The following is a 26,898-nucleotide window of genomic DNA, read 5'->3' on the forward strand; positions in this document are numbered from 1 at the left end:
AAGGGAAGCCCTTTCCGAGAAGAAGGCAGCCACTCACCAGGGGCGCATGGCGGAAGAAGGGAGCCCGCCGGTTCCTGAGGCAAAGGAGGCGGAGAAGAGGGCCTCCGCCTCGGGTTCGAGGGCTGGAAGGCGCCCTGTCAACACCGCTGCTGGACCACAGCGGCAGGCCTCTCCGTCGCCATAGCAACAGACTAGGCCCGAGGCCTCTTCAACTACTTTAGCCCTAACCCACCAAACAGCAGCGGCCTTCCCTCAGTTTAGGCGCCGCTGGCTGCCTTCACCGCTGTCCCCAGCGCGGCCTCCACTCGGAAGCACGCCTCGGCCTGCTCTCGCCCAGCCAATCGGGGTTCTCCTCAGAGCCGGAAGATGAGGCGGGAGCGGGATGGGCGGTCCCTGGCAAACGTTGCTACGGTGATTCCAAAAAGGGAGGGGCCCTTGAGAGCGAGAAGCGTCGAGGAAACTTGCCCTCACCAGACATGGCAACAGCGACCTCTAGAGCGCGCCTGAGTAACTCGACGCGCGATTGGCAAACGGGCTAGTAAGGGGGAAGGCGATTGGTGGAGGCGGCCCAGAAGGCGGGACCGAGGGAAAACGAGGCAGGCGAGCGAGAGCGAGCAGCGTTGGGAGACAGCAGAGGAGAAGAGCTGCCGTGTTATTTGCTCGCAGTTTCACCTGAGGCGAAGAACAAACAGGTGAGGCGGATTATTTCATTTTTGGGGGTGCAGGGGAAGGTTTTCTTGAAGGAACCTCCTTCTTTATCTTATCGTTATGGGAAGGGGGAATGTATGGGGTGGCCTGAGGGGGCTTCCTAGGCCCCCCTTTTGGGTGGGTCCCAGTGAGGAGGGGGAAACTGCGCAAATTTCAAGATCTCTTAATAATCCATTCATTCATTCATTCACATTTTATGGCTTAATATTTTAATATTCAGAGTATCCCGTATTTTGATAGTGATTTCTATATGTTAGGCAATATGTTTATTAATTATTGTATTATTTCATAGATATTGCTATTTTGGACTATTTAGTACTCATTCCCATGGGTCCAAGGAAATATATAGTGTTTATTCCATTTTTTTCAACTGTGTCAGGTCTTAATATCCCAGATTATCTGTCAGTGTGGACTCATATAATCAAGTTCAAAGCAAAAAAACCTGAGATCAGATCCTGGGGTATAGGGGCTGTCTGGAAGGGCCCTTCATAATCCATTCATTAGCATTTTAAAGCTTCATATTTTAATATTCGGTATATCCCATATTTGATAGTAATTTCTATATTTTAATAGGTATATGTATAACGGCGCTCCATGCAGTCATGCTGGCCACATGACCTTGGAGGTGTCTACGGACAACGCCGGCTCTTTGGCTTAGAAATGGAGATGAGTACCAACCCCCAGAGTCGGACACGACTAGACTTAATGTCACGGGAAAACCTTTATCTTTACCAATATGTATTAATGATTGTATTATTTCATAGACATTGCTATTTAGTACTCATTCCCATAGGTTCATGGGCAATATATAGTCTTTATTCCATTTTTTCCCAATGTATCAGATTTTAATATTTCATAGACATTGCTATTTAGTACTCATTCCCATAGGTTCATGGGCAGTATGTAGTCTTTATTCCATCGGCATTTCTATTTAGTACTCATTCCCATAGGTTCCTGAGCAATATATAGTGTTTATTCCATTTGTTTCAGTGTGAGAAGTCTTAATATTTCATAAATGTTGGTATTTATTACTCCTTCCCATAGGTTCATGGGCAATATATAGTGTTGATTCCATTTTTTAATATGCGATGTCTTAATATTTTAATAGACACTGCTATTTAATACTCATTCCCATAGGCTCATGGGAAATATATAATCTTTATTCCATTTTTTCAAAGTGTGATGCCTTAATATTTTTATCGACATTGCTATTTAATATTCGTTCATGGGCAATATATAGAATTTCATTCCATTTTTTAAATAATTGTGAGATCTTCATATTTCATAGCCGTGGCAATCTGGCCACAGATTTTAAGGGGCTCTTTGCTATTTCATCCCCTTGCTTCCCTCTATTCTCTTGGTGCCTAATGTCATACTCGAAATGGTCTCTATTTCATATTTTAATGTGTGATGTCTTCATATTGAATAAGCATTGCTGTCTGGCAACAGATTTTTGGAGGCTGTTTGACATTTCATCCTCCTTCCTTCCTTTTTCTTTTTGTGTGTGATGTCATAGTTGGAATGTGTTTTTTTTTAATGTGGTAGGGGGATTTGGGGATGAGAAATTAGGCTCCGGTTCTCTCTCTCTCTGGGGTCCATCTATGGAACATTCCCTGGAGGCAAGGAAGCTGCTGCAATGCTGCCTTGGTGACAACGATGCAGGATTATTTCCTGGAAAGAGCCAGCGCCTGGAAGCTTCCTCTGGCCAAAAATCAATTAAATTCCAATGGAGAGAAGAGGATGAGAGGTGGTTTGAGCATCCTTTGGCTCCAAACTGCACCGACTGTCTTCTTTGCAGTGCAATCCTGCCTTTAGAAATGGGGTCTAGGGTTGCTTTTGCTCAGAGGAAAGTCAGTGGCGACATGCTTTCTGTATCAAAAGTGAATGAGAACAGATTTTTGTGTGTGCATGTGCAGCAGGGACAGAAAAGCAAAGTGGCGATTGAGGCAGGCGTTGAAAGAACCCAGGCACACAGTTTGACCTTCCTCAGTTGAGCAATTGGTGTGTTAGCAAAGTGCGTAGTAGTTTTTGTGTCTCGTCACGGATGAAGATGCGGAGGAGTCTGGAACAGCGACCATCAACTTCCAAGAACTGAGCACAGCGTGGCTCCTTGGCGAAGGCTGTTCTCAATGCGTCTCATCCACTGTACAGCCCTGACCTGGTTCCGTGCAATTGCTTTCCTTTCCCAAGCTCCAGACCCAACTCAAAGGGCATCATATTGGGATTGTTGAAAATGTCCAGGCAGCTGCGATGAGGGCATTGAATAACATCTCAAGTGAAGACTTCCCCCACTGCTATGAAGGTTAGCAGCAATGCTGGAATTGCTGTATTCGATCCCAAGGAGCCTATTTTGAAAGAGATGAACTGTAATCGCATGTATGTTCAATAAAATTTGTTAAATATGTTCCCATTACTTTGGAGACAGACTGTGTATTTTGAAAGATTTGAGAAGCCCTGTCTTCTTTCAGAGAAAAGATACAGCTGGGTTCTATTCCTTAGTAGATGAGCATGAATACGGGTTTGGTTGGGGAAGTAGGATTATATTTAATATGACTTTCAATACTCTAAAAGCACCAGATTCTGTCTAATCTTGTAAGCTGCTCAGAGTCAGCCATGGTTAGTCCTTGAATGGAGGCTGCCAATGTGTCCTAGGCGCAGAAGGGTGTGTTTCAGAAGAAGGAACTGGCAAACCATCTCTGAGTCTTCTTTTCCTAAGAAATCCTCTGAAATGGTGTTGCCATAAGTCAACAGGTAACTCAAAGGCACATGTGCACAAACACAAAACCATAACAAAGATGACCGTTGTGGGTAAAAGTAAAGGTTTCCCCCAACATTAAGTCTAGCCGGGTCTGACTCTGGGGGTTGGTGCTCATCTCCATTTGAAAGCTGAAGAGCCGGTGTTGTCCATAGACACCTCCAAGGTCATGTGGCCAGCCATGATTGCATGGAACACCATTACTTTCCCACTGGAGCGGTACCTATTGATCTACTCACATTTGCATGTTTTTGAACTGCTGGGTTGTCAGAAGCTGGGGCTAACAGCAGGAGCTCACCCGCCCCCCCCGCTTTGAACCACCAACCTTTCAGTCAGCAAGTTCAGCAGCTCAGCGGTTTAACCCGCTATGCCACTGGGAGCTCCCTATTGTAAATGACTATTGTAAATTATTATAAATTTATCTTCTTCTTTTTTGAGTATTTTCTCTTTGAGATGCTCTTTGTTTCTTCTTTCTTTTCACATCTTGTGTGTGTGTTTATTTTGTTGTATATAACAATTCTCAATAAAAATATTCCAGAAAATAAAAAGTGCAGGATTGCAGCCATAAAGTGTTGGCATTTATCTTGCAAACAGAATGGAATCGGGTACTTCTGCATGATTTCCTTGTCCAATTCTGCGCTGCTATTCCTAACCAGGATGGCAAGTTCTTCTCAGTGGTGTAATCCCACAGCTCTGCACTTCCATCTTTCAAAACCCTATGTCAACCTCACCTCTCTTGTTCCCTTTGATCGCTCCCAACATACTGTATGACCTTTTAAAACAAGCTCAGCATGTTGTTGATTTTAGGGTTGCCTCTATATATTGTTAATAGATTGGAGCGCTTCATCTTGGGTTCTTGTTTTTTTTTTTTTTTAAAAAAAAACACATTCCTGTTGTAAGCTATCTTGTGATGGCTTAGATCTTAAAATATGTAGTGTAACTATATTAAACAACTAAAATCTGCATGACAAGGTGATAATGAGGATGAAAGGTGGGAAGAAGGGGTGTGAATATAACAGATCTTTTTAAAGATAAGTTGGAGTACGATGTGTGTTTAAAACAACATTGTTGTAAATCTCTTTACCTTAGCCTTTATGAAGCCTGTTCTTTTTTCTCACAATAAGATGATATTGATAGTGAATTATGATTAGAATTGCCATGTGTCAGTCGTCAATCCCCACAATGTATAAAGATTCTGAAGAATCCATCTTTTTGTATTAGCTAAAACCATAGGTTTCTATAATTCTGCCATGGGGGAAAATGAATATTCTAATAAAAAACCCTCACCATATGCACAAATGATGCAATAGTTTTTAAAAATGCCAGCACTTTGTGTGTGTGTGTGTGTGTGTGTGCAGGAGCAGGAAATAATGCTACATGTTTAGTTACATAAGGTGCCAAATCCACATGTCACTTGCATGTTTGCTCCATTAGACATACCTTTCATTATCAGTGCCCAGGCTGTTGTGAACTGACATCCAGATCTTTAAAAATGTATGATATATCTATTTGTGGAGACCATAAATTTGAAGATGTTCCTATACTTCCTATCCAAATGAGATGGGTGTTGTTCAGTAATGTAATTGCCGAAATTGTTATCTCTGAATAAGTAAAGGAATTAAAATACTGCGGAAAATGCTAAAAAGATTCTATCAGCTATCAAATCCTGTTCATTAAATAATATTCAGAAAATTGATTTGCATGGTATAAAACGGAAACAGAGAGCTGTTGATCCTCAAGGTGTTTTGGACTGTAATTGCCAGTCCTGGGCTATTGGCCAGATTGGCTAAGCTTTCTGTTAGATACAATCCAAAGCTGCACTGTAAATATAATGGACTCAGGTTTTTCCTTCAATTCATTTGAACTAATTTCAGAACAGGAGAAGAATTGGCCCATCTTTCAGAACAAAAATGAATTAAACTGCAAAGTTCATTTCTGCTTCCTAGGAAGAAGCTGTTGCTGTTGAGGGAACTTGTTAATGTTTATCCTGGAGGAAAGACGTTTTAAAGGGGATGGAATGGGAGTCTTTAATTATCTGAAAGGTTGTTATGAGGAAGATGTGGTGAGTTTGTTTTCTGCATCAGAAGTTAGTGGCTAGACTGCTAGATTCAGATTACAAGAAAGGGGATTCTGAGTAAACATTAGAGAGAATGTTGTGATGTTAAGAGGCATTTATTGAAGCCAGGAATGCTTCAGCTGTAGTCCAATCCTGGTTGCGTGTCAGGCTAGATGATCTTTGGGGTCCCTTCCAGCTCCACAGTTCTGTGATTCTGTCCAGGAAGACTAGCTCAAATGAACCTACGTTTCTCTCTTTGCTTTGGGCAGGGCTTGAGGCTGACATGATGCTGCCAAGTCACTGCAGTGGTAGTCTGGGTTTATGCCTCCCATGAACAGATGTCATTATTACCACTTTAACAATTAATCTGTTAGTTGCTAATATGCCATGAAACTCTGTGTTCTTTCTATTCAATGAGACACAGCCAAACCATCAAAATAACCAGGAAATCTGGGCTCCGGGAAAAAGAACGAACACCCACACCAATGGTCTGGGGGGGGGGAGTTGGGGGGAGATTTTGTAATGGATAGGGTCATGTAACATTTTAAATCCAGCACTTTTTTCTGTTCCCTGTTTGCTAAAATTAGTAAATTTTAGTGTCTCTGGAATGCTTTGGTGGAGAGAGCTTTCACATGTTGGCACTCCTTTTCCATATTCCTCTATTCATGAAACCTACTGCAGAGCCCTTTATGCATCAGACTTATTTTTACAGCCAGGTCTGAGGAAGGATTAAGGAGAAAGTAGATCAGGCTCTTTTGCTGAATTCCTGGATGCTCTGCAGTCACCGGCAAGCATTTCCGACTCCCTGTTGTCTAGCAATTGCATGAGCTAGGAATGAATTTTGTATGAAAGTACCTGTAAGCTTGGTTCTGCTGCAGAACACAAAATTGCTGTCCTGAATGTCAGAGCGCATAAAGCCTCCAGAAGTTGCTTGACTGTGTATCCCATGAGCCCTAAGCAACATAGGCAACAGTAATAAACATTAGGAATTGTAACCATTTGGTGGAACATAGATTTCTACCACTGATTCAGAGGCAACCTACTCTTTATTTTTTAGAATATATCTCATTGCCCACCACTGTGTTGAGGCTGACTATGCTTTGGAGAATTTAGGGTTCTCTTTTTTTAAATTGATCCTAGACTTTTCCCACTCCTTTTCCAGAACATCTGTTTTCCACGCAGAGCTGGCTGAGTCTTTTGGGTTATCATTGTGGACTTTGCTGAACTGAGAGTGCCCCCTAGAAAATAAACTGCAGATGCAGGTTGAAGGGGATGCATCAGGAAAGATGCTATTTAGTGAAAGCTTCCTTACCCCTGGTCCTTTCATTGAATTGTGCCAATAAGCTTCTTAGGGTCAGTCTTTAACAACTACATGATGCAGTTGTTAGCTGTCTGAAATATCTAGAAGATGAGAAATGTGAGTAATCAGACTTTGGGTTCTAGCCCTTTTTCAAACCTACATTAAATATGTTGCTGTTGTGTGTCTTCAAGCCGTTTGCTTGGCAAGATTTGTTCAGAGGGTTTTTCTCCCTGTCCTTTGCAGCTGACGCCTAAGCTGACTTGCCTAAGGTCACCTAGTGGGTTTCCATGGCCGAGGGGGCTTCAAACTCTGGTCCCCAGAGTTGTAGTCTCACCCTCAAACATTGCACCATGCTGACTCTCGTACAACATGAAATATAAATGATGTTTAATAATTCTAGGCAGTAGCACCATATTTCTGTCTGCTCTGCCCAATAAAAAGAGCTTGATAAATATTTCATTGGCAAATGTAAAAGCAACATCCAGATATTTTAGACTGTTCTGCAGAAAGCTCTTGGGGGGGGGGGGGGGGGGCAACACCAAGAGCCCAGTTTTCATAAAATGAACACTCCTGTCTTTGCCATTAATACCTGATCCTTTTCTACAGAAGTGTGACTTGTGTAATGTTATCAAGACAGATGGCCTGTTTGTATGATAATGTTTCTGGTTTATATTTACAGACTAAATTGGTATCATGGCCTCCAGTGCTGGAATTGTACCTGAGGATGGTGAAAGCAGCAAGAATGCTACACTGGAAAGGTGCCTGAATGTATTTAGAGATGCAAGCAATGATAGTGAACAGTTTGCTGCTCTGCTTCTGGTAAGATTCTGACCCTATAGTTTCTAGAAAGATCAGCTTTTACGTGGTTTCCACATTTGCTCCTAATATTAATGTTAGCCCAGCTGTTCATTGGTGTTGGCTGACTGCCTACATAATATTGGCCTCTTTACTGTAAAGTAGAAGTAATAACTATTACGCATAATAAATGGCATCAGCATAAGAGTTTTTTTTTAGTATTCAGGTGCTTGAAATAACAACTTCTTGCTGCAATCTGTGGACACCAGTTGAGTGACAGCATTCATTCCTGTCCTTCAAACTGAAGATGGGCAAATCTATTAAGCAGGGAAAGAGCAAAGCCAGCTGGGCTAATACTATGTTTGAGGAGCCCAAGAGACCTTCCAGAGGTGGAGGATGGGGGAGGATGGACAAGTCATCTTCAGTTGAAAGGGGGAGATTCTAGTCCAGTTAGTAGCCCAGTGAAGCCATTACCAAAACCTTTCTCTTGCTTCCATGTGTGTCTTTCAGGTGACCAAAGCAGTAAAGGCTGGAGAAATCAACTCCAAAGCTCGTCGGAGGATCTTTGACGCCATTGGCTTCACCTTCCCAAACCGGCTTCTAACTTCCAAGGATGCCCCTGAAGGCTGCCCCCAGCACACTTTCCAGGCCCTTGGCCTCACTCTGCTGGCCTGCTTCTGCACCGACCCTGATTTGGCCAGGCACCCCCAGATCCTCAACAAGGTCCCCATCTTCAATGATGTGATTTCATCTGACAGCCCTGAAGATGCTTCCTGCAATTCCATGATTGATGACACTTACCAGTGCCTGAGAGCCATTGTGACCACTCCCAAGGGTCCCAGAGAGTTGGTGAACAGGGGAACTCTCACAGCGTTGTGTGTGGCCTACGTCAACCATGGCTATGGCTATGAACAAGCGCTTCAGCTGCTTCTGGGGCTCCTGACAGCGGTGGAAGCCAAGTGCTGGCAGAGGGCCACGCTTGACCTCTTGACTGTTCTTAACAAGCTCAGTATGGAGTTCCAGAAGGCTGAAGACATGACCAAGTTCCAGATGTGTGAAGTGCTGCCCCGTTTTGTGCCTCCCATCCTCCCGCCCACTTCTGAATGCCTCCAGCCCCTCTACCGGGGCCTGTCCAGCATCCTGACCAGCAAGTTGAGCCCCTCTCAGCGGGACCCAGCCTTGAAGTTAGCGGCCTGCCTGTCTCAAGCCTGTGGCTCCAGGTGGATTCCAGCAGGAAGCGCCGGCAGCAAGTTCTTTGCCTTGCTGGCCAACTTGGCCTGTGTGGAAGTCCGCATGACCCTGGAGGAGCTGGACCTGACCCAGGTGGACAAAAAGCAGGAGCTGATGGCCGCTTGCTATGTCCTGATGGAGCTCGCAATTGCAGAATGCACCAGGGAGAAGGGGTCTCTGCTACAGAATACCCAGAAAGTGCAGTTGGTGATGATCCTGGAGGAGGCCTTCCGAGCTGTCATCCATTACCTGAGACAGGTAGAGTGGTGCTCCCTGGAGCAGCTGTGGGCTTGAGGCTTTGCAGCCATGCTAGATTTGCAGAATACATCTGGTATTCAAGTGAGGGAATTATTGTAGGCAAGAGAAAACTGGCATTAGCACACAAGAATAGACTCTGTGAAAGGGCAAGGAGCAGAAAAGGGGGTGGGGAAGTTGGAAGTGGGACATGTGGGCTAAAGAGAACTAATAAGTTCTAATTTCTCCCAAAAATAGTGCCAGCTGGTCTGGGAGCCTTCAAAATCCCTCAGGAAAGCTGAGGGGAGACAGAACAGTGTTGGTTTTCCATTTAGAACGTATAGTCAAGGAAACTGATGGCACTGACACACATATACTTTCTTGTTTGTTCTTCTGAATTCACACCTCTTGTCCCAGCTCTCATTCATGATAAGCCAGTGGGTTTGTGATCTCTTTGTCTGTCTTGCAGGTGGGGCAGAAGAAGCTGGAGGATCCTTTCATCTTTGCCTCTGTCCGAATCCTTGCTGCCTGGCTGGCCGAAGAGACGTCTTCCCTCAAGCAGGAGATCTGTGAGCTCCTGCCTTTCCTCATCCGATATGCCAAGATGCAGTTTGATGAGGAGAGGAGAAGCAGGAGCGGTCTACAGCATGATATGGATCAGGCTGGGCAAGGCGTGGCACAGGAACCCATTTGGCGCGGAGATGCTCTGAGGTCAGTTACACAGAACTGGCTTGTTTTGAGACTTTAAGGAACTTCAGTTTGTGGACTGAGCCATTTTGTTACTCTCAGTTTGGAGTGCTGAAACAGAACACACTTAACATTGAGTTGAGAGCCAGAAAGAACTTGTTTAAATTTCTTTTCTTTTTTGGCTTAGGGTCATTGTGGGGCCTTAGGGAAGTCACTACTTGGCTGTAAGCTGTATTGCAGTGGAAGGAATTGGCAAAATTGCCATTGAATCTTTTTTGTCTAAGAGCATCCTATGAAAGTCATGAGGTTGCTACAAGTCTCCAGGCAACTTGAAAACATGTAGACAACACAAATCTGGTAAAACCTACGCACTGCTGCCTCTTTTGGAACCTTCTTTAAACTCTTAACATCAGCTTACTCTCTGAAGCATGAGTGTGAAATTTCTCCTTTTTGCTGTGTTGCCTTTATTGCTGTGGCCTTGGGCCGGTTTCATGTTTCCCTTATCAGATGCTACTCAGAAGTGCATTTCTGAGATGTTTGTTCTTCATGTCAGTTGATTTTGTTGTTCATGTTGTTGAACATCAGTATCAAACCAGTGGGAGATACCATTTTAAGCTTTAGAGAAAGAGGGATCCATCCTGCCAATGACTTCAGTGTTTGTCTTCGATTTTCATTCAGAAGCAATGGCTGTTTTAGTTGTATTCAGATACAAAAGCTGAAAAGTTGAGGTTGGACCCATGCAACGCAGAAGGTGTGCTTGTCAGGCTTCCTGACAACAGTATTGTGTATGAAGTGCTGTTGGAAAGAGAGGCTAATTAGCTTTTATATTCTTAAATCTTGGAGTAGCTAGTAATGTTTTCTCTCAGCTGTAAGGCCAATTCACTTCTAGACAGAGGAAACACTGCAACACCTATGGTCCACAATTGGCCCTGGTAGACCTGGAATTGCAGCCAATGAGTACTGACACACACTACCCATATAGGCAACTAAAAAGCAAATCCAATGACTTGTGGACTAACTGCATGAGCTGCCAATGATCTTCTAGGTTAGCTAAAATCAGAATGCCTAACCCCAAACAAGGCCTCTCTTGAATTAATCTGGTAACTGAAGTCAATGCTTCCTCTGTTTGGGGCTTCCTGTGTTCTTCCATCCCAGCTTTTAGCCTTGGACTGAAATGCCTTCTGCAACAATCCAACGTTTTAATGATACACCTTCAGCAGTACCGCCTCCTCCTCCTCCACTCAGTAGCAGGAGGCTGCCTGGGATACATGTCTTACTTCCCAGCTCTCTCAGGCTGAACCACTGTTATGAACTGCTCGGTTCACAAGTATTATGCAGCAGATTTATTTATTTATTTTTGCCATGTGGGAGCAGCATTTTTGGAGAGGCGTTTAAATGTAGCACAAAAGGTTCACAGTTGAGTCATCTACATTCATTGTGGACCTTTTTGCAATCTCCTTGGAGCTGAATTGTATTAAGAGCTTGGGGCGTGGAAAAACCACAGCCTACACTGACTCCTGCAGTTCAGTGCTGCTATTAGATATATTTTCCCCAGCTTTCCGTTGTTACGGCGTAGTTGGAGGTGCTTCAGTCTCTCGGTTACCACGCTGGGTTTGGTTGGATATTTGAGCAATTAGGCACTGTGGGAATAAACGGGTTGGCAACCCACCTTGCTTTTAAGTACGCAGAGCTGTTCACCGGGTGACTTTGCCTCCTCTTTCACTCCAAGCTGAAGAATCCTGCAATGCCTTGTTTGCAGGCTCCTGTGTGAATTGGTTGATAAATCCTCTCTTAATTTATTCCCAGTACATTCTTTTCCCATTCCAGGTTCCTGCTGCCTGGCTTAAGCCACTTGACTGCAGAGGATCGGCCCCGTGAGATCCTCATTTCAGAGGGGGCTCCCATTCTCTTGTGCCAGTATTTCCTGCACCGCTGGGAGACGTTCGTTTTGAACTCCGAAACGGTGTCTGCATCCAAAGCTGTGGAATCCAGTCTGCAAACGTCCTGTGAAATTTTCCTGAATTTTGCCGTCACTGCTCCAGATTTGATCAGGTAAATGGGAGCAAGTGGAATGTGGATGAGCAGTTCTTCCATGTGGTCCGCAGGAGAACATCTGGTTTGGTTATTTGGGTGGGAGCTGGAGCTACTCTAAGAGCTTCTGCTCCCTGCATATCATTAATCAAAGTCCACCTGATCTGTGTGGGATTCACAATGGACTTAAGAGCAGCCAAGAGTTTTCTGTTTGTGCTGCCAGAGTCTTGTGGCCCTTGAATCTATCTCTTTCTCCGTAGCAGCCACCAGGTGATGAATTGTTCTTCTCTGAAAGATCTGGCCCTCCTTTCTCCATATTTCATTTGACCAAAACTGCTTTGAGGGAATCAGCAAGGGTTTAATATGCCTTTAATTTGCTTATCAGTCAGTAGCCTTTATTTCGATCAACAAACCATTGGCTAAAGTCAAGTGAAAGTTGAATAAATTATGACATCACATATAACTTTTAGTTAATGATAACAAGTATCTCCATTCGCTATCAGTTGGATGACTATCTTTGTAATCTAAAACAAGAACTGATTACTGATTAGTTATAAATCTCTTGAGTACTCTTTGTAACACTCTTGGCACTTACAGAATTTGCTTATATAGGTTGCAATGTATTATAGCAGACTTCTTAATTTTTCAACATGTGCCATTTTAGATATTTATTTACAACATTTATGTCCCGCCCTTCTCACCCTGAAGGGGATTCAGGGCGGCTTACAAGTTATATGTATATACAATATATTATTAGCATAGCACAATATAAGCATTATATATTATTATATTGTACTATACCATTATACTGTAATATTATTAGCAATATTACATGTAATATATAATATACAATTAAAATAATGTATTATTATATTGTCTTACACTATATTATTATTATATGTATATATAATATATTGTTAATATAGCATAATATTAGGATGATATATGATTATATTGTTATATTGACACAGGAGATATGGTGGAATGATGTATGTGTAGTTAATGCTTTCAGGTCCTTAGGCCTTTCTCAGCCCTGCTTTTCTATCAATTCGTAGCTACTTTTTGCAATTATTAGAGGAGGGGTGAGGGGTAAATCAAGCACTGTGATTATCATCATCATTGGGAATTAAGAACAATTATCCAAGTTTGTTTTAGTCACATGTTTAGTGTAATGTGCAAAGCGACACTTCATATGTGAAAACCTAGATTTGAATTTCCACTCAGCCCGAAGGGAGGCTTGTCCTATAGCAAGACTGCTTCCTTTCCTGCGCCTAAAGTCAACCTCAGAAGTCACCTCCTGTTTTGCCCTTTCCTTCCTGCAGCCGAGAAGATTGCTTCGCCGCCTTGATGGACACCTTGCTGAAGTCGCTGCCTTTGCTGCTGCCGCAGAGAGAACATCTGAGCCTGACAGCGAACGTGACAACGCTGGGGCTCATGATGGCCAAAAGGCTGTTTGCTTATCCAGGCAAGAAAGAGTTTAGTCATTTCCAGTTGACAAGTGTGAAGAAAGAGCAAGCAGGAAGCTCCCCGAGCAACGGTAGCCTCGTTCTCGCTGGTAGTGGTGGCGCTGCGAGTGGGCTGTGCTTGCATGGCTGCGAGTGGGTGCTCACATGATTGGGTACTCACTCCCATTTTATTTATTTATATCACTTTTTTCATACATATTGTTAGGACACAACAGTGAGGAGTTTTACCCTACCCTTCTCTCAGTAATGGTACCTCTTTCTTTGGTATGGTGGAAAGATTAGAAAAGGATATATATCTTCCTCTTGTCCTAGGGAAAAAAAGGTCCAGTAGAGCTTTGCCTCCCCATGGGCTGATAAATGATGCTCATTATAATCCTACTATAATGATATTATAGCCCAGGCATAGGCAAACTTTGATCCTCCGAGTGTTTTGGACTTCACTCCCACAATTCCTAACAGCCTCAGGCCCTTTCCTTTCCCTCCTCAGCTGCTTAAGCCACTCTTCCTTTTAGCCGTATGAAATTCACAGAAACAGAGAGAACCCATAATCTTCTCAGGCCTCTTCTACACTGCCATATAAAACCCAGATCTGCTTTGAGCTGGATTCTATGGCAGCGTAGTCTCATATGATCCACTTCAAAGCAGGTAATGTGGATTATCTGCTTTGATAAACTGGATTAAATGGCAGTGTAGAAGAGCCTCAGGTTTCCCAGTGTATCATTCTACACAGCATTTGTCCCAAAGCCCATGCCACCATCCAAGTGGATCTGATGGGGATACTCATTCATGTTTGCCCCTTGCTCTTTCTCTGAATTGTTCTGGGTGTGATGTATTTGGGCTTTTGAAAGAGAGATTAAAATTATTTTGGCCCTGGAAGCATCTCCAAAAGCACACCATTGATCAGCATGTGTATAGGCTCCACCTGTTTAGAGAACCCGGCTTTGTACTGGGGTGAAATGAATTTGGCAAGAAAAAATGAAATTGTAGAGTTGGAAGGACCATCCAGTCTAACCCCCTTCATACACTATCAGGGCTCTCCCAAAATATGGGCATTCAGCCTCTGTTTAAAAACCTCAGAAGAATCCACCGCATTCCTTCTTTGAAGGTTTTTGAGTCCGGAACTTGAGTCTCTTCCTGCCACTGATAATATTGCAGAATGAGTGAGGATATTCCTGGGAAGAGGTAAGGTTTAGCCTGAAATTATAATGTTGGAAGAGACCCCAAGTACCATACAGTCCCACCCCCTTCTATACGCAGGCACCACTTGGATTTCCCAAACAAGAAGGCTGAGAGTCTTGTCCGATGAAAGGGGTGGTGGGAAAGATGATGTCCCTGAAATGACATTGAGCAAAGCAGACGTCGCCTGACACCATATTATTTATCCTTCCCAGGTCTCCAGGGCACTCCAGAAGCAGAGGGCTTCTTCGTGGCCGCCATCCGCTTCCTAGCCGATGCTTACGTGGCTCAGAAGGGCCCCGACGGAGAGGTGGTGACCCTGGGCGTGGCCCCAACCTACAAGGCAGCCTGGCCGGTGGTGCGGGAGCTGTGGTTCCTGAGCATGCAGGCCTTCGCCAGCTGTGTGCCCCTCTTCCTGTGGCTGCCCCAAGATGTCCTGCGCTCCGGCTGGCTGCAGGAGCTGCTGGCCACGCTGGGCCGCGTAACCCCCAAGTCGGTGGAGATGGAGGTGGTCCGGTCCTACCAGGGCATCTTGGTGGAGCTGGCCCGGGCCAGCCAGCCCTGTCTGGAGATGATCCAGCAGCACCAGGGCCTGGAGCTGGCCAGCCTCTACGGCATGGCGGCCTTGGAGCAGTGCCTCTCGGAGCAGTGAGCCCGTCAAGGGCATGTGTGCGTGGTGGTAGGAGAAAAAGGAAATAATCGTGTTTTCCCTGAAGCAGTTTGACCATTCTGTTTCACGCAGGTGGATGTTCTGTCATCGGTAGGGCATGAGAAATGGCAGGCCTCTCTCCTTCCCAGATGGCTGCGCAAAGTTATAAAACGCGATGTGATCCCGGTTATATATTCACTTACTTACCTAACTATTTATTTATTTATTTATTCCGCTTTCTGTTGCCGTGCCGCCTCTTCGAGCAGAAAAAAAAAAGCCCTCTCCGGGGCAGCTCACATAGGCACCATGTTACAAAGAAATTAAAAGAGCAGCGTAGAACAAAACCAAGACCAGCATTCCACAGTTTTGAAAGATGACAAATTCCGTCCCAACATCATGAATTAAAATATTGGAAAGGTCTTTGAGGCCCGTTTAAATAATCATTATCCTAATACTAATCCTAAAGAGGAGGCCAGGAGTATGTCTGTGGCTGGGAGTTCCACATAGAGGGGACCACCACTAAAAAGAGTCCAATGATGTTGTCTTAACTGCATGTTTCCTAGCTCTCTGTGATAATCGTAGAGTAACCTGAAGCAAAAGTCGTTACCTGCTGGCAGTCACACAACCGCACAATGTATGCCAATGCACGCCAGTGCTGCTCGGTTAGCTCGAATGCACTGTGACGGAAGCTCGTTTTGCTCTGGAGAGGAAGGAAGCGGGTACGAGAGGGGCTCTGGCAGCTTCCTTGTGCTTTGGAAGGGACGGAGGGAGGCTTCGCGCTCTCTATCCCCACGATGGTTCCCCAAGTGTCCTTTGCTAGCCTTGCCCTGAAACCACCCAAGGGCACCATGGGCCACTCTCAGGCCATCCAGTCATCAATTGCCTCAGGACTTTTGACGTTGTCGAAGCTCTTTTCTTGAGGATGCCAAGATAATTTTTTGCTCTTGCTCATTTAATTCTGATGATTTATAAGCCACCCTTTAAAGGGTTCAGGATTCTTCCAAGGCAGCTTATGGTTGAACTCTAAACTACCAAATAATAATAATAATAATAATAACAGTTTAATACGACATCGGCCGAAGCAGCTGGCGTCCGTTCGCGCGTTTTGGTTTGGGTTGCTCATAAAACAAAACGTAGACCCCACTTTTGAAGCCAAAAACAAACCAATCATCCACCCAAGTGGCCTACAAATATTTTTTAAAAGGGAATAAGAAACTATTTAAATAGAAATAAAACCAATAAAAAAAAACGGCGGGGAAGGGGAAGGACAGTCTAGACGAAGGAGGCCTCACTGAGGCCTTTCTCCCCAATTGGCCTTCCCCTTCCAACTGGGCGGTTAGTGGTAGGTGGCCCTGTGCAGGAAGGGTGCAAGAAGGGGCAACAACAAGAGCGGGGAGAAGGGATTCCCTTTGAATCGGCCACTGTTTGCTAGAAAAGAGGTGTTTTCCTGGGCCACATAGTTTTAACAGTGGGATCTAAACTCTCCGGACTGTGAACGCTTGCTTGTTTTGGCTTCTCTGTATTTGTTCAGCATGGAGGCTCCTGCATGCAGCCGCTCAGTATTATGTTTCTGAACCTGGGGCAGGATCAGCTCCTAGACCTCGGGCCATGGCTCATTCTCCTGGTGTTTTGGTTCGGTAAATAAATGTTTTGTCTTGTAATCCAAGGTCTGGTTCCTGTTGATGTGTGTTTCTCCTTCACCGCTCGGTCCATTCCACTTGGAACAGAGACCTCAAAGAAGGTAGCCTTATCATTTATTTATAGAGCACCATTGGTGGATATAGTGCTTTACAAGTAAACAAGCAGAGAGCAAGAATGTGTACAATCTGAAATACACATGTGCACACAAATGGGGAGGAAAGAGTAAGGCAGATGTAAACTCCAATAGCCCCTTCGTATCCCAACCTGGGAGAAAACAGGGTAGAAATAAATATACAGTAGAGAGTCGCTTATCCAACATAAACGGGCCGGCAGAATATTGGATAAGTGAAAATGTTGGATAATGAAGAGGGATTAAGGAAAAGCCTATTAAACGTCAAATTATGTTATGATTTTACAAATTAAGCACAAAAACATTTTACAACAAATTGATAGAAAAAGCAGTTGAATACATGGTAACATTATGTAGTAATTATGAATTTAATAATAATAATACTTTATTTTTATATCCCACTCCCATCTCCCCCATGGGGACTTGGGGCGCCTCACATGGGGAACAAGCCCAATGTACATATAATAAACAGTCATACAATAAAACCATATAACAGCATAAAACAGCATATCAGAACAATGAGTCTGAGCATAGTGCAATTTATATATAGAGGCAAAAATTATACCGGCTCAACGTAAGGCTCAGGATAAAATATAGGGCGATCAGGAAGAGTAATCTCATTTAAAAATTAAATCAACAATTTAGCTGTATTTTTTGAATTTAGCACCAAAATATCACAATGTATTTGAAAACATTGACTACAAAACATTGACTGCTAAAAGGGCAGATTGCGTTGGATAATACAGAATGTTGGATGAGCGAAGGTTGGATAAGCGAGACGCTACTGTAATAATACAATTATAAAGCAGTTCAATTGAAAGGAAATTTCATTTTCCAAAATTTTGGGAGTTTTAGTTTAATATTACTTTATACCATGTTGTTAAAATATACATTGTAAACAAAGAAAAATGAGAAATACATACCATCTCAAAATATTGAATGCCTTCTGGCTGAGTGAGGACTCAAGCCCTGGTCTTCAGAGTCATGGTCCAAGGCTCAAACCATTGCTCCATGCTGGCCCTCCATCTTAATATACAAGATAATGAAACAATTTTAAACTAAACCTCCAAAAGCTTTGTAATACGGTTTGAAATTGGGAAGGAACAATCCACAAATGTTTGCGGAGGCAATTCCAAACCGCGGGGAGAAAAGACTAAGCTGAGCCAAACAGTGGGAACCCTTGGTTGAATGAGAAGCCAGGAATTGGTAGGATATAGGTCCTGAGCAAGATAGTAGAAATGATAGTAAAAGCTACATCCTATTTAGGTCTTGCAGGGCTTTAAAAGTGAATGCAAGATGCTTGTACTGTATCCTAGAAAGAATAAGGTCAATTGCAGGGAGAAAAACAAACAATGATGGTTCTGGTGCTTTTAAGACTTGCCAGTTTCATTTGGCATTGGGTTTTGTGGACAGAAGCCCACTTCATCAGAGGCACAGCATGTTTGCTGATCTGCAGCCCACTTCATCGGAGGCACAGTGCTGTATCCTTGGCAAGTGTTTCTGCGTACACTGGGAGTGAGTGAATGTAGGAATGGGATGGCAACAGGTGCCAGCAGATGACCCATTTGAGGAGCCATGGGGAGGGAGCAAGGTAGTCCTGGCAGAAATAAGATGAAGATGGAAACAGTGATAGAATAGCCTACGTCTAAGAGATAAAAGAGATTAACCCCTCAGCAGGACCTGAGAAAGTAGAGATGAGAAATTTCCAGGGAGAGAAAATGGTTTTTAACACTGGTCAGAAAACAGGTGGTGATACAGACATATTTGGATTAGACTGTAAGATATTTCACTGCATAGGTAAACAACTGTAGATTAAAGAGCTGCTATGAAAATAATGGCCTGCTTGCACATGCTGTCATTACCATATTTCCCAACAATACATACATATTATGTGTATTATGGACCAGCTTCATCCATAATAATAATACAGTAGAGTCTCACTTATCCAACATAAACAGGCCGGCAGAACGTTGGATAAGTGAATATTTATTTATTTACAACATTTATATTCCGCCCTTCTCACCCCGAAGAGGACTCAGGGCGGATCACATTACACATATAGGCAAACATTCAATGCCTTTTAACATAGAACAAAGACAAGACAAACACAGGCTCCGAGCGGGCCTTGAACTCATGACCTCCTGGTCAGAATGATTCATTGCAGCTGGCTTGCTCTCCAGCCTGCACCACAGCCCGGGCTGTTGAATAATAAGGAGGGATTAAGGAAAAGCCTATTAAACATCAAATTAGGTTATGATTTTACAAATTAAGCACCAAAACATCATGTTTAACTACAAATTTGACAGAAAAAGTAGTTCAATACACAGTAATGCTATGTAGTAATTACTGTATTTACGAATTTAGCACCAAAATATCACGATGTTTTGAAAACATTGACTACAAAAATGCGTTGGATAATCCAGAACGTTGGCTAAGTGAGTGTTGGATAAGTGAGACTCTACTGTAATAATAATAATAATTTTATTTTTGTATGCCGCCTCCATCTCCCCAAGGGGGACTCGGAGCGGCTCACACGGGGGCAAGCCCAATACAATCATATAATATCGTAAAATCAACAATTAAGACATCAAAGAATGCATTTCAAAACAAATTAAACAAGTCTTGATTTAAAATAGACATAATGAAAATATTAAACAATCATCCAAGGCGTTAAAAGGTCCAATATAGGACAACAGTCTGGGCGACAGTCAAACTGATGAAGGGAGTGTCTATTACAGAATAGAACATACATCAAATAGACATAACAAGCAGGGAAGATAAATCTGAACAGAAATCAAACTATAAAGTGACCAGGCAAGTTTCAATGTGGATATGGGTCAGGTTATAATGGACTTGTCTACTCAAAAGCCAATGATCATAGAAGAGGGTTGTGTGTTTTCCAGGCTGTATGGCCATGTTCCAGAAGTATTCTCTCCTGACATTTCGCCCGCATCTATGGCAGGCATTATACTTCACAACCTCTGAGGAAGCCTGCCATAGATGTGGGCGAAACGTCAGGAGAGAATACTTCTGGAACATGGCCATACAGCCCACAAAACATACAATAACCCTGTGATTCCGGCCGTGAAAGCCTTCGACAACACATTGATCATAAAAGTATTTCCAAAAAAGAAAATAATGGTTTAATCCAATGGGCATAAATACAGCCTTGTTCTCTGGCGCATGGAAAGATAACTTGCAGGTCTATCACATCGGATCGATGAATGCGCACTGGAACAGATGGTCCTGGAAGAAACCAGCGGGGAAGCAAACCTGGATTTAGTTCAAACTGGTGCATTCTTGAGCAAGGTGCAATGGGTCAACAATGCCATAAGTTTTGTATGAAAATGACATATTGTCACGGAGATCCAACCCAATCACATCAAAATAATATTTATTACCTACCTCTCTTCTTGGCTCAGGGTAGGGCACAACATTATCGAATACATCTATAAAATCACATTAAAATGCAACCACAAAAGCATGTATTAAAACAGACATATTAAAATACCTGAGACAAGACACAGAAGAGAATACAGTAGAGCCTCACTTATCCAAGCTAAACGGGCCGGCAGAACCTTGAAAACATTGACTACAAAAATGCGTTGGATAATCAAGAATGTTGGATAAGCGAGTGTTGGAAAGTGAGACTACTGTACATGTAATAATAATAAATACAGGAAAATAATACATGGAATAATAAATAGAGTAAAATAATAAATGCAATATATTGAAAACATTGACTACAAAAATGCATTGGATAATCCAGAACTTGGATAAGCGATACAGTAGAGTCTCACTTATCCAACATAAACGGGCTGGCAGAATATTGGATAAGCGAATATGTTGGATAATAAGGAGAGATTAAGACAAAGCCTATTAAACATCAAAATAGGTTATGATTTGACAAATTAAGCAGCAAAACATCATGTTATACAACAAATTTGACAGAAAAAGTAGTTCAATACGCAGTAATGTTATGTTGTAATTACTGTATTTATGAATTGAGCACCAAAATATCACGATATATTGAAAACATTGACTACAAAAATGCGTTGGATAATCCAGAACGTTGGATAAATGAGTGTTGGATAAGTGTGACTCTACTGTACTTGAATAAGTGAGACTCTACTGTATAAAAGAAAGGGAAAAGTATATCTAGTACTCTGTAATTTAGGAAAATGACAAGAATGTGACAAAAGCTACATTATTAATTCTGGTGCTCTGGCTTTTAATGGGACCTCTCCATGGTGCTGAATTTTATTTCCAAACTAGGTTCAGCACCTTGGATATGTCCTATTAAAATCCAGCATGGCTCCAGCTCTCTGAAGCAAAAAAAAAAAAGGTGTTATCACTGCAAAGCGGATAAGAAATTATTCTTCGATAACATGACAATCATATCCTTGGATTAATTTGAAGAATTGCCTCTTAAGGAACGTTTTAATTCATGTTAATCACTGCAGAACCGGAAAGTCGCCTTCAGCCGCTTGGTGGCAGCCAAATCAAACTAACCATCAGTGTAGCTGAAAATACCGTTTCTAAGCAACGGAATAACCCTAGCCATGACTTTGCTGTTCTTGAGGAAAAGATTCCATGAGAAAGCAGCTTGCAAAAAAAAAAAGCTGCAGTGAGAGCATGAGCCCACAATGTACACTTGAAACTCCAGAATAATGCGCAAGATAGGAAGAAAACAGTGGCAATATCTGGAATCCGTGAGTCTCCCGAAGAGCAACTGGGAGGACACCAATGAAATAAGGAACATTGTATTCAGAGTAGAATCACCAGGAATCAAGCTGATAAAAGAAGAACAATACATTCTTGGATTATGGTTCTGATGTAAGGAGTACAACATATCCAGCCTTTTCCCATAAGGGCGCAATGATGAAACAAGGAATTGTGATGCATGTCCAGCTTCAAGTTTTCTCAGCTTTGCTCACTGGTGGGAAAAGCCATCCTCTTTATGCTTCTTTATACCTTTATTTATTTATTAGCGACATTTAATGTATATACTCGAGGATAAGCCTAGTTTTTCAGCCCTTTTTTTAAGACTGAAAAAGCCCCCCTCGGCTTATACTCGGGTGAGGGTCCTGGTTGGCTTATATTTGGGTCAGATTATACTCGAGAATATATGGTACATTTATTATTTTTCTCTATTATTATTGGTATTATTACATTTATTATTTTTCTCTATTATTGTTGATTTATTTATTTATTTATTTATTATTACATGCATTTATACCCCACCCTTCTCCCCGAGAGGACTCAGAGCGGCTTACATTCTGCCACGAGGGCCAGCAACAAATATACTATAAAACAAAACAATTAAAACATGATAAAACATGATAAAAACATGATAAAAAGTATACAAAAATTAAAACGCTGCAAGCCTTTTGATACTATTACATTTATTTTACTCTATTTTTATTTTTATTGTTATTATTATTATTAATAATACATTTATTGGAGCCTCCAGTGGCTCGGTGTGTTAAAGCACTGAGCTGCTGAACTTGCGGACCAAAAGGTCCCAGGTTCAAATCGTGGGAGCGGAGTGAGCACCCACTGTTAGCTCCAGCTTCTGCCAACTTAGCAGTTCGAAAACATGCAAATGTGAGTATATCAATAGGTACCGCTCCGGTGGGAAGGTAATGGTGCTCCATGCAGTCATGCCTATGGCCACATGACCTTGGAGGTGTCTACGGACAACGCCGACTCTTCGGCTTAGAAATGGAGATGAGCACCAACCCCCAGAGTCGGATATGACTAGACTTAACCTTTACCTTAATACATTTATTATTTCACTCTGATATTATTATTGCATTTATTATTTTACTCTATTTATTATTACATGTATTATTTTCCTGTATTTATTATTATTATTACATGTATTATTTTACTCTATTATTATTAAAAGGATACATAAGCAGATTTACACTGAAGAAGATGAGAATAATGATTTGCTCAGAGTTGGACAGTCTTATCTTAAATTTGAGCTTTATGTAAATATTCAGAAACATGTAACCTACTGATGCCTTGATTAATGTAATTTTATGGGTATCTATTTTTATTTCTGAAATTGACCACCCTCAGCTTATACTGGAGTCAATGTTTTCCCATTTGTTTTGTGGTAAGATTAGGTGCCTCGGCTTATATTCGGGTCGGCTTATACTCGAGTATATACGGTATATCCCACCGTTCTCACCCCGAAGGGGACTCAGGGCGGCTTACAAGTTATATATAGATACAATATATTATATTATTAGTATAGCACTATATAAGCATTATATATTATTGTATTGTACTATATGACTATATTGCAATATTATTAATAATAGTACATGTAATATAAGTATATAATAATAATAATAATATATTATTATTATTATTATTATTATTATTAATCTCTTTAAACTGAACGGACCTTCTTTGCTCCACTTCTGGCTCTTAAGGTGGTCTAGAAAGGCATTTACAATCTTGTCTATAGCACCACAAGACAATAGGACACAGATTTGCTGAATACGGAGCAGTTGTGTGTCTTCAAGATATTTTGAGCTTATGGAGACCCTGTTACAGAATATTCCTTGCAAAACGTGTTCAAACGCCGTCCTTTGAGGCTGAGAGAATGCAACTTGCCCCAAATCACCCTGTGGTTACAACGACTAGTGGGGTGATAAGGAAATATTCAGTTTGATCATATTTATTTACTGCATTATTATAAGTTTCTTACAAGAACGAGTGCATATTCACACCCTTGGTCTCCAAAGTCATATTGGGAGCCCAGTGCTCAAACCATTTCACCACGTCGGCCCAGATGCATAACTCCAGATTACAAACCAGTAAGTGCAACATAAATGCCAGCCGTTGTGCCCAGTTTAGCAGTAGCAGGTCAGTGGAATGGTGAATCCGCTCCAGGTTTTCCTTTTTGGCTTATGGGAGCTCTCCAAGGTACTGAAACCCACACTTCAATTGATTTGGTACCTGGGATAGCTCTTTGGAAACAAGGTAAAACCTGGAATGGATTCCCACTGACATGGCTGCTATCATTCACCTTGTTTGGATGCTTTTCCCATCTAACATGCAATGAGGTCACACTGAGCACACTCTTGAGGATATTCTAGTGAAATTATAATGGTTTGATACCACTTTAATTGCTATGGCAGTCAAAGAAGAAGCAAAATATTCTCATAATCCATTATGGAAGGGCCCATAGAAAGTACAGTAGAGAACCCCATGGAAGTGGGAAAACACAGCTCAAAGAATCACTATTTTTTTACCTAGAGAAAACATATATTACCAGTAATCAAATCTGCAAATGGGGACTTATCAAGGTTTGCATTTTGCTTTTCAGAATGTGCCGCTAGATGTCACTCTAAGGCTAAAGAAAGGCTTTCTCGCCCTAGGAGAAGAAAAAGAAACTTTCCTTCAGGTGTCCAATAAAATCTTTTGGTTTTAGACATAATAATAATAACAATAATATTAACAACAACAACAACACAGCACGACACGAGATATTAACAACAACAACAACACGAGATATATATGCTGGATTTCGTATTACAAAATCACAAGTCAAAAAACTTCCCAAGTGTTTAGGACTGTAATAATAATAGTAGTAATAATAATAATAATAATAATAATAATAACAACAACAACAACAACAACAACACAGCAAACGAGATGTATATGCTGGATTTCATATTACAAAACCACAAGTCGAAAAACTTCCCAAGTGTTTAGGACTGTAATAATAATAATAATAATAATAACAACAACAACAACAACAACAACACAGCAAACGAGATATATATGCTGGATTTCGTGTTACAAAATCACAAGCCAAAAAACTTCCCAAGTGTTTAGGACTGTAATAATAATAATAATAATAATAATAATAATAATAATAATAATAATAATAATAACAACAACAACAACAACACAGCAAACGAGATTTCATATATGCTGGATTTTGTATTTCAAAATCACAAGTCGAAAAACTTCCCAAGTGTTTAGGACTGTAATAATAATAATAATAATAATAATAATAATAATAATAATAATAAATGTTTGCTTAGGTACTTCATTGAGCAAGGGCCTGTAAATATAACCAGATTCGTTTCATCTGTACATATATGTGTGTGTGTATATATATATATACACACATATACATACACACACACACATATAGAGGCCTTTTTCTCCAAGGCCCAAAACAGATTGTCAGATTTCTCTGAAGCTGCATCTACACTTGAAAATGAATGTCGTTTGACCCCACTTTAACTGCCATATCTCAATGCTATGGATTCCTGGGAGTTGTAGTTTGGTGAGGCAGATGAAAGGCCCATTAGTTTTCCCGGATATATAAACCTCACTTGCCTAATTTCCAACAGATCTCGCCAGCTCTGAGGATGCCTGCCATAGATGTGGGCGAAACGTCAGGAGAGAATGCTTCTGGAACATGGCCAAACAGCCCGGAAAACTCACAGCAACCAGTGATTCCGGCCATGAAAGCCTTCGACAGCAGAGAGAGAGAGAGAGAGAGAGAGAGAGAGAGGAAACGTTACAGTAAGAGAAGGTATAGGGTTGTTGTGAGTTTTTGGGGCTGTATGGCCATGTTCCAGAAGCATTCTCTCCTGATGTTTTGCCCACATCGCTGGCAGGCATCCTCAAAGGTTGAGGGGTTAAACCTCACAACCTGAGGATGCCTGCCATAGATGTGGGTGAAACATCAGGTGAGAATGCCTCTGGAACATGGCCATACAGCCCCAAAAACTCACAACCCAGTGAGGCCATAAAAGCCTTCGACAACACAGAGATGACATAGATGATAGAGAGAGAGAGAGAGAGAGAGAGAGAGAGAGAGAGAGAGAGAGAGAGAGATTGACAGATACATGATAGAGATAGATAGATAGATAGATAGATAGATAGATAGATAGATAGATAGATAGATAGATAGACAGACAGACAGACAGACAGACAGATAGATGATAGATAGATAAATAAATAATAGACAGACAGACACAGATGATAGATAGATGATAAAGATAGATAAATAGATAGATAGATAGATAGATAGATAGATAGATAGATAGATAAACATAGACAGATGATAGAGATAGATAGAAGATAGATAGATAGATAGATAGATAGATAGATAGATAGATAGATAGATAGACAGACAGACGGATAGACAAATAATATAGATAGATAGATAGATAGATAGATAGATAGATAGATAGATAGATAGATAGATAGATAGATAGATAGACAGACAGACAGACGGATAGACAAATAATATAGATAGATAGATAGATAGATAGATAGATAGATAGATAGATAGATAGATAGATAGATAGATAGATAGATAGATAGATAGATAGATAGTCAGACAGACGGACAGATGGACGGATAGACAAATAATAGAGATATAGATAGATAGATAGATAGATAGATAGATAGATAGATAGATAGATAGATAGATAGATAGATAGACAGACAGATAGACAGACAGACAGACGGATAGACAAATAATATAGATATATGATAGAAAATGGATAGATAGATAGATATTTTTTTCTTTTGGTCAGCAAAGATAGGAATGGTTTTATATAGACAGATGAAGTATTAAAAGGTGGAAAACCCCTGCAAAACAGCATGTGTGATCCAATTTGGGCAAATGGAACACTTCGGCGCATAAACCAGGCAGGAACCACATCTTTGATATGCATTTGCCATGTTATCTTTGCCAGGAAAAGAATATAAAATAGTAATAATAAACCGTGGCAGTAAAGAGCCTCTCCCCCCCCCCCCCCCCCCGCCCGCTGCTTTTTCCCACTTTTGTGGCTCCCTTTTAATGCCATCTTTAATGGAAATAAATTAGAATAAACAGCCAGCCCTCAACGACTGACGCTCTAAAGACAGGTGGCAGCGCAATATTAAAAGAAAGGAATAAAAATGCATTTAATGAGCATTGTTAATTAAACCTGGAATTCAAAGAAGGCCCGAGTTGTGGGAATTCAGAGGAAAAAATGAAAATGAAAGGAGCT

General features: G+C 41.6%; 2 protein-coding genes and 1 long non-coding RNA gene across 5 annotated transcripts in view; 1 reads left to right on the forward strand and 2 right to left on the reverse strand.

Annotated features, from left to right (window-relative positions):
* Positions 1-350, reverse strand: part of kiaa0319l (KIAA0319 like) — a 55,757-nt gene extending 55,407 nt beyond the window's left edge. For 2 of the 3 annotated variants that reach the window (XM_062962422.1, XM_008117896.3), the window contains exon 1: positions 38-349. The gene's annotated coding sequence lies outside the window, so the exon portion shown is untranslated. Of the gene's footprint in view, positions 1-37 lie in introns of all 3 variants that reach the window. The other variant, XM_008117897.3, reaches the window with a different exon arrangement.
* Positions 351-539: 189 nt separating this feature from the next.
* Positions 540-16,748, forward strand: ncdn (neurochondrin). The gene is made up of 7 exons (XM_003225540.4): positions 540-692; positions 7,499-7,638; positions 8,125-9,102; positions 9,548-9,789; positions 11,593-11,817; positions 13,119-13,261; positions 14,654-16,748. The coding sequence occupies exons 2-7, from the start codon at positions 7,513-7,515 to the stop codon at positions 15,088-15,090; spliced, it is 2,151 nt and encodes a 716-aa protein (XP_003225588.1). The 5' UTR covers positions 540-692; positions 7,499-7,512; the 3' UTR covers positions 15,091-16,748.
* On the reverse strand, positions 16,303-21,816 carry LOC134293781 (uncharacterized). Its single transcript, XR_010000744.1, has 2 exons — positions 17,782-21,816; positions 16,303-16,992 (listed from the first exon to the last, which is right to left on the reverse strand). It is a non-coding gene; the product is annotated as an uncharacterized LOC134293781 (long non-coding RNA).
* Between the last annotated feature and the right edge of the window lie 5,082 nt (positions 21,817-26,898).

This window comes from Anolis carolinensis, unplaced genomic scaffold (assembly GCF_035594765.1).
Source record: "Anolis carolinensis isolate JA03-04 unplaced genomic scaffold, rAnoCar3.1.pri scaffold_10, whole genome shotgun sequence".
In the NCBI taxonomy this organism is placed as follows: Eukaryota; Metazoa; Chordata; class Lepidosauria; order Squamata; family Dactyloidae; genus Anolis; species Anolis carolinensis.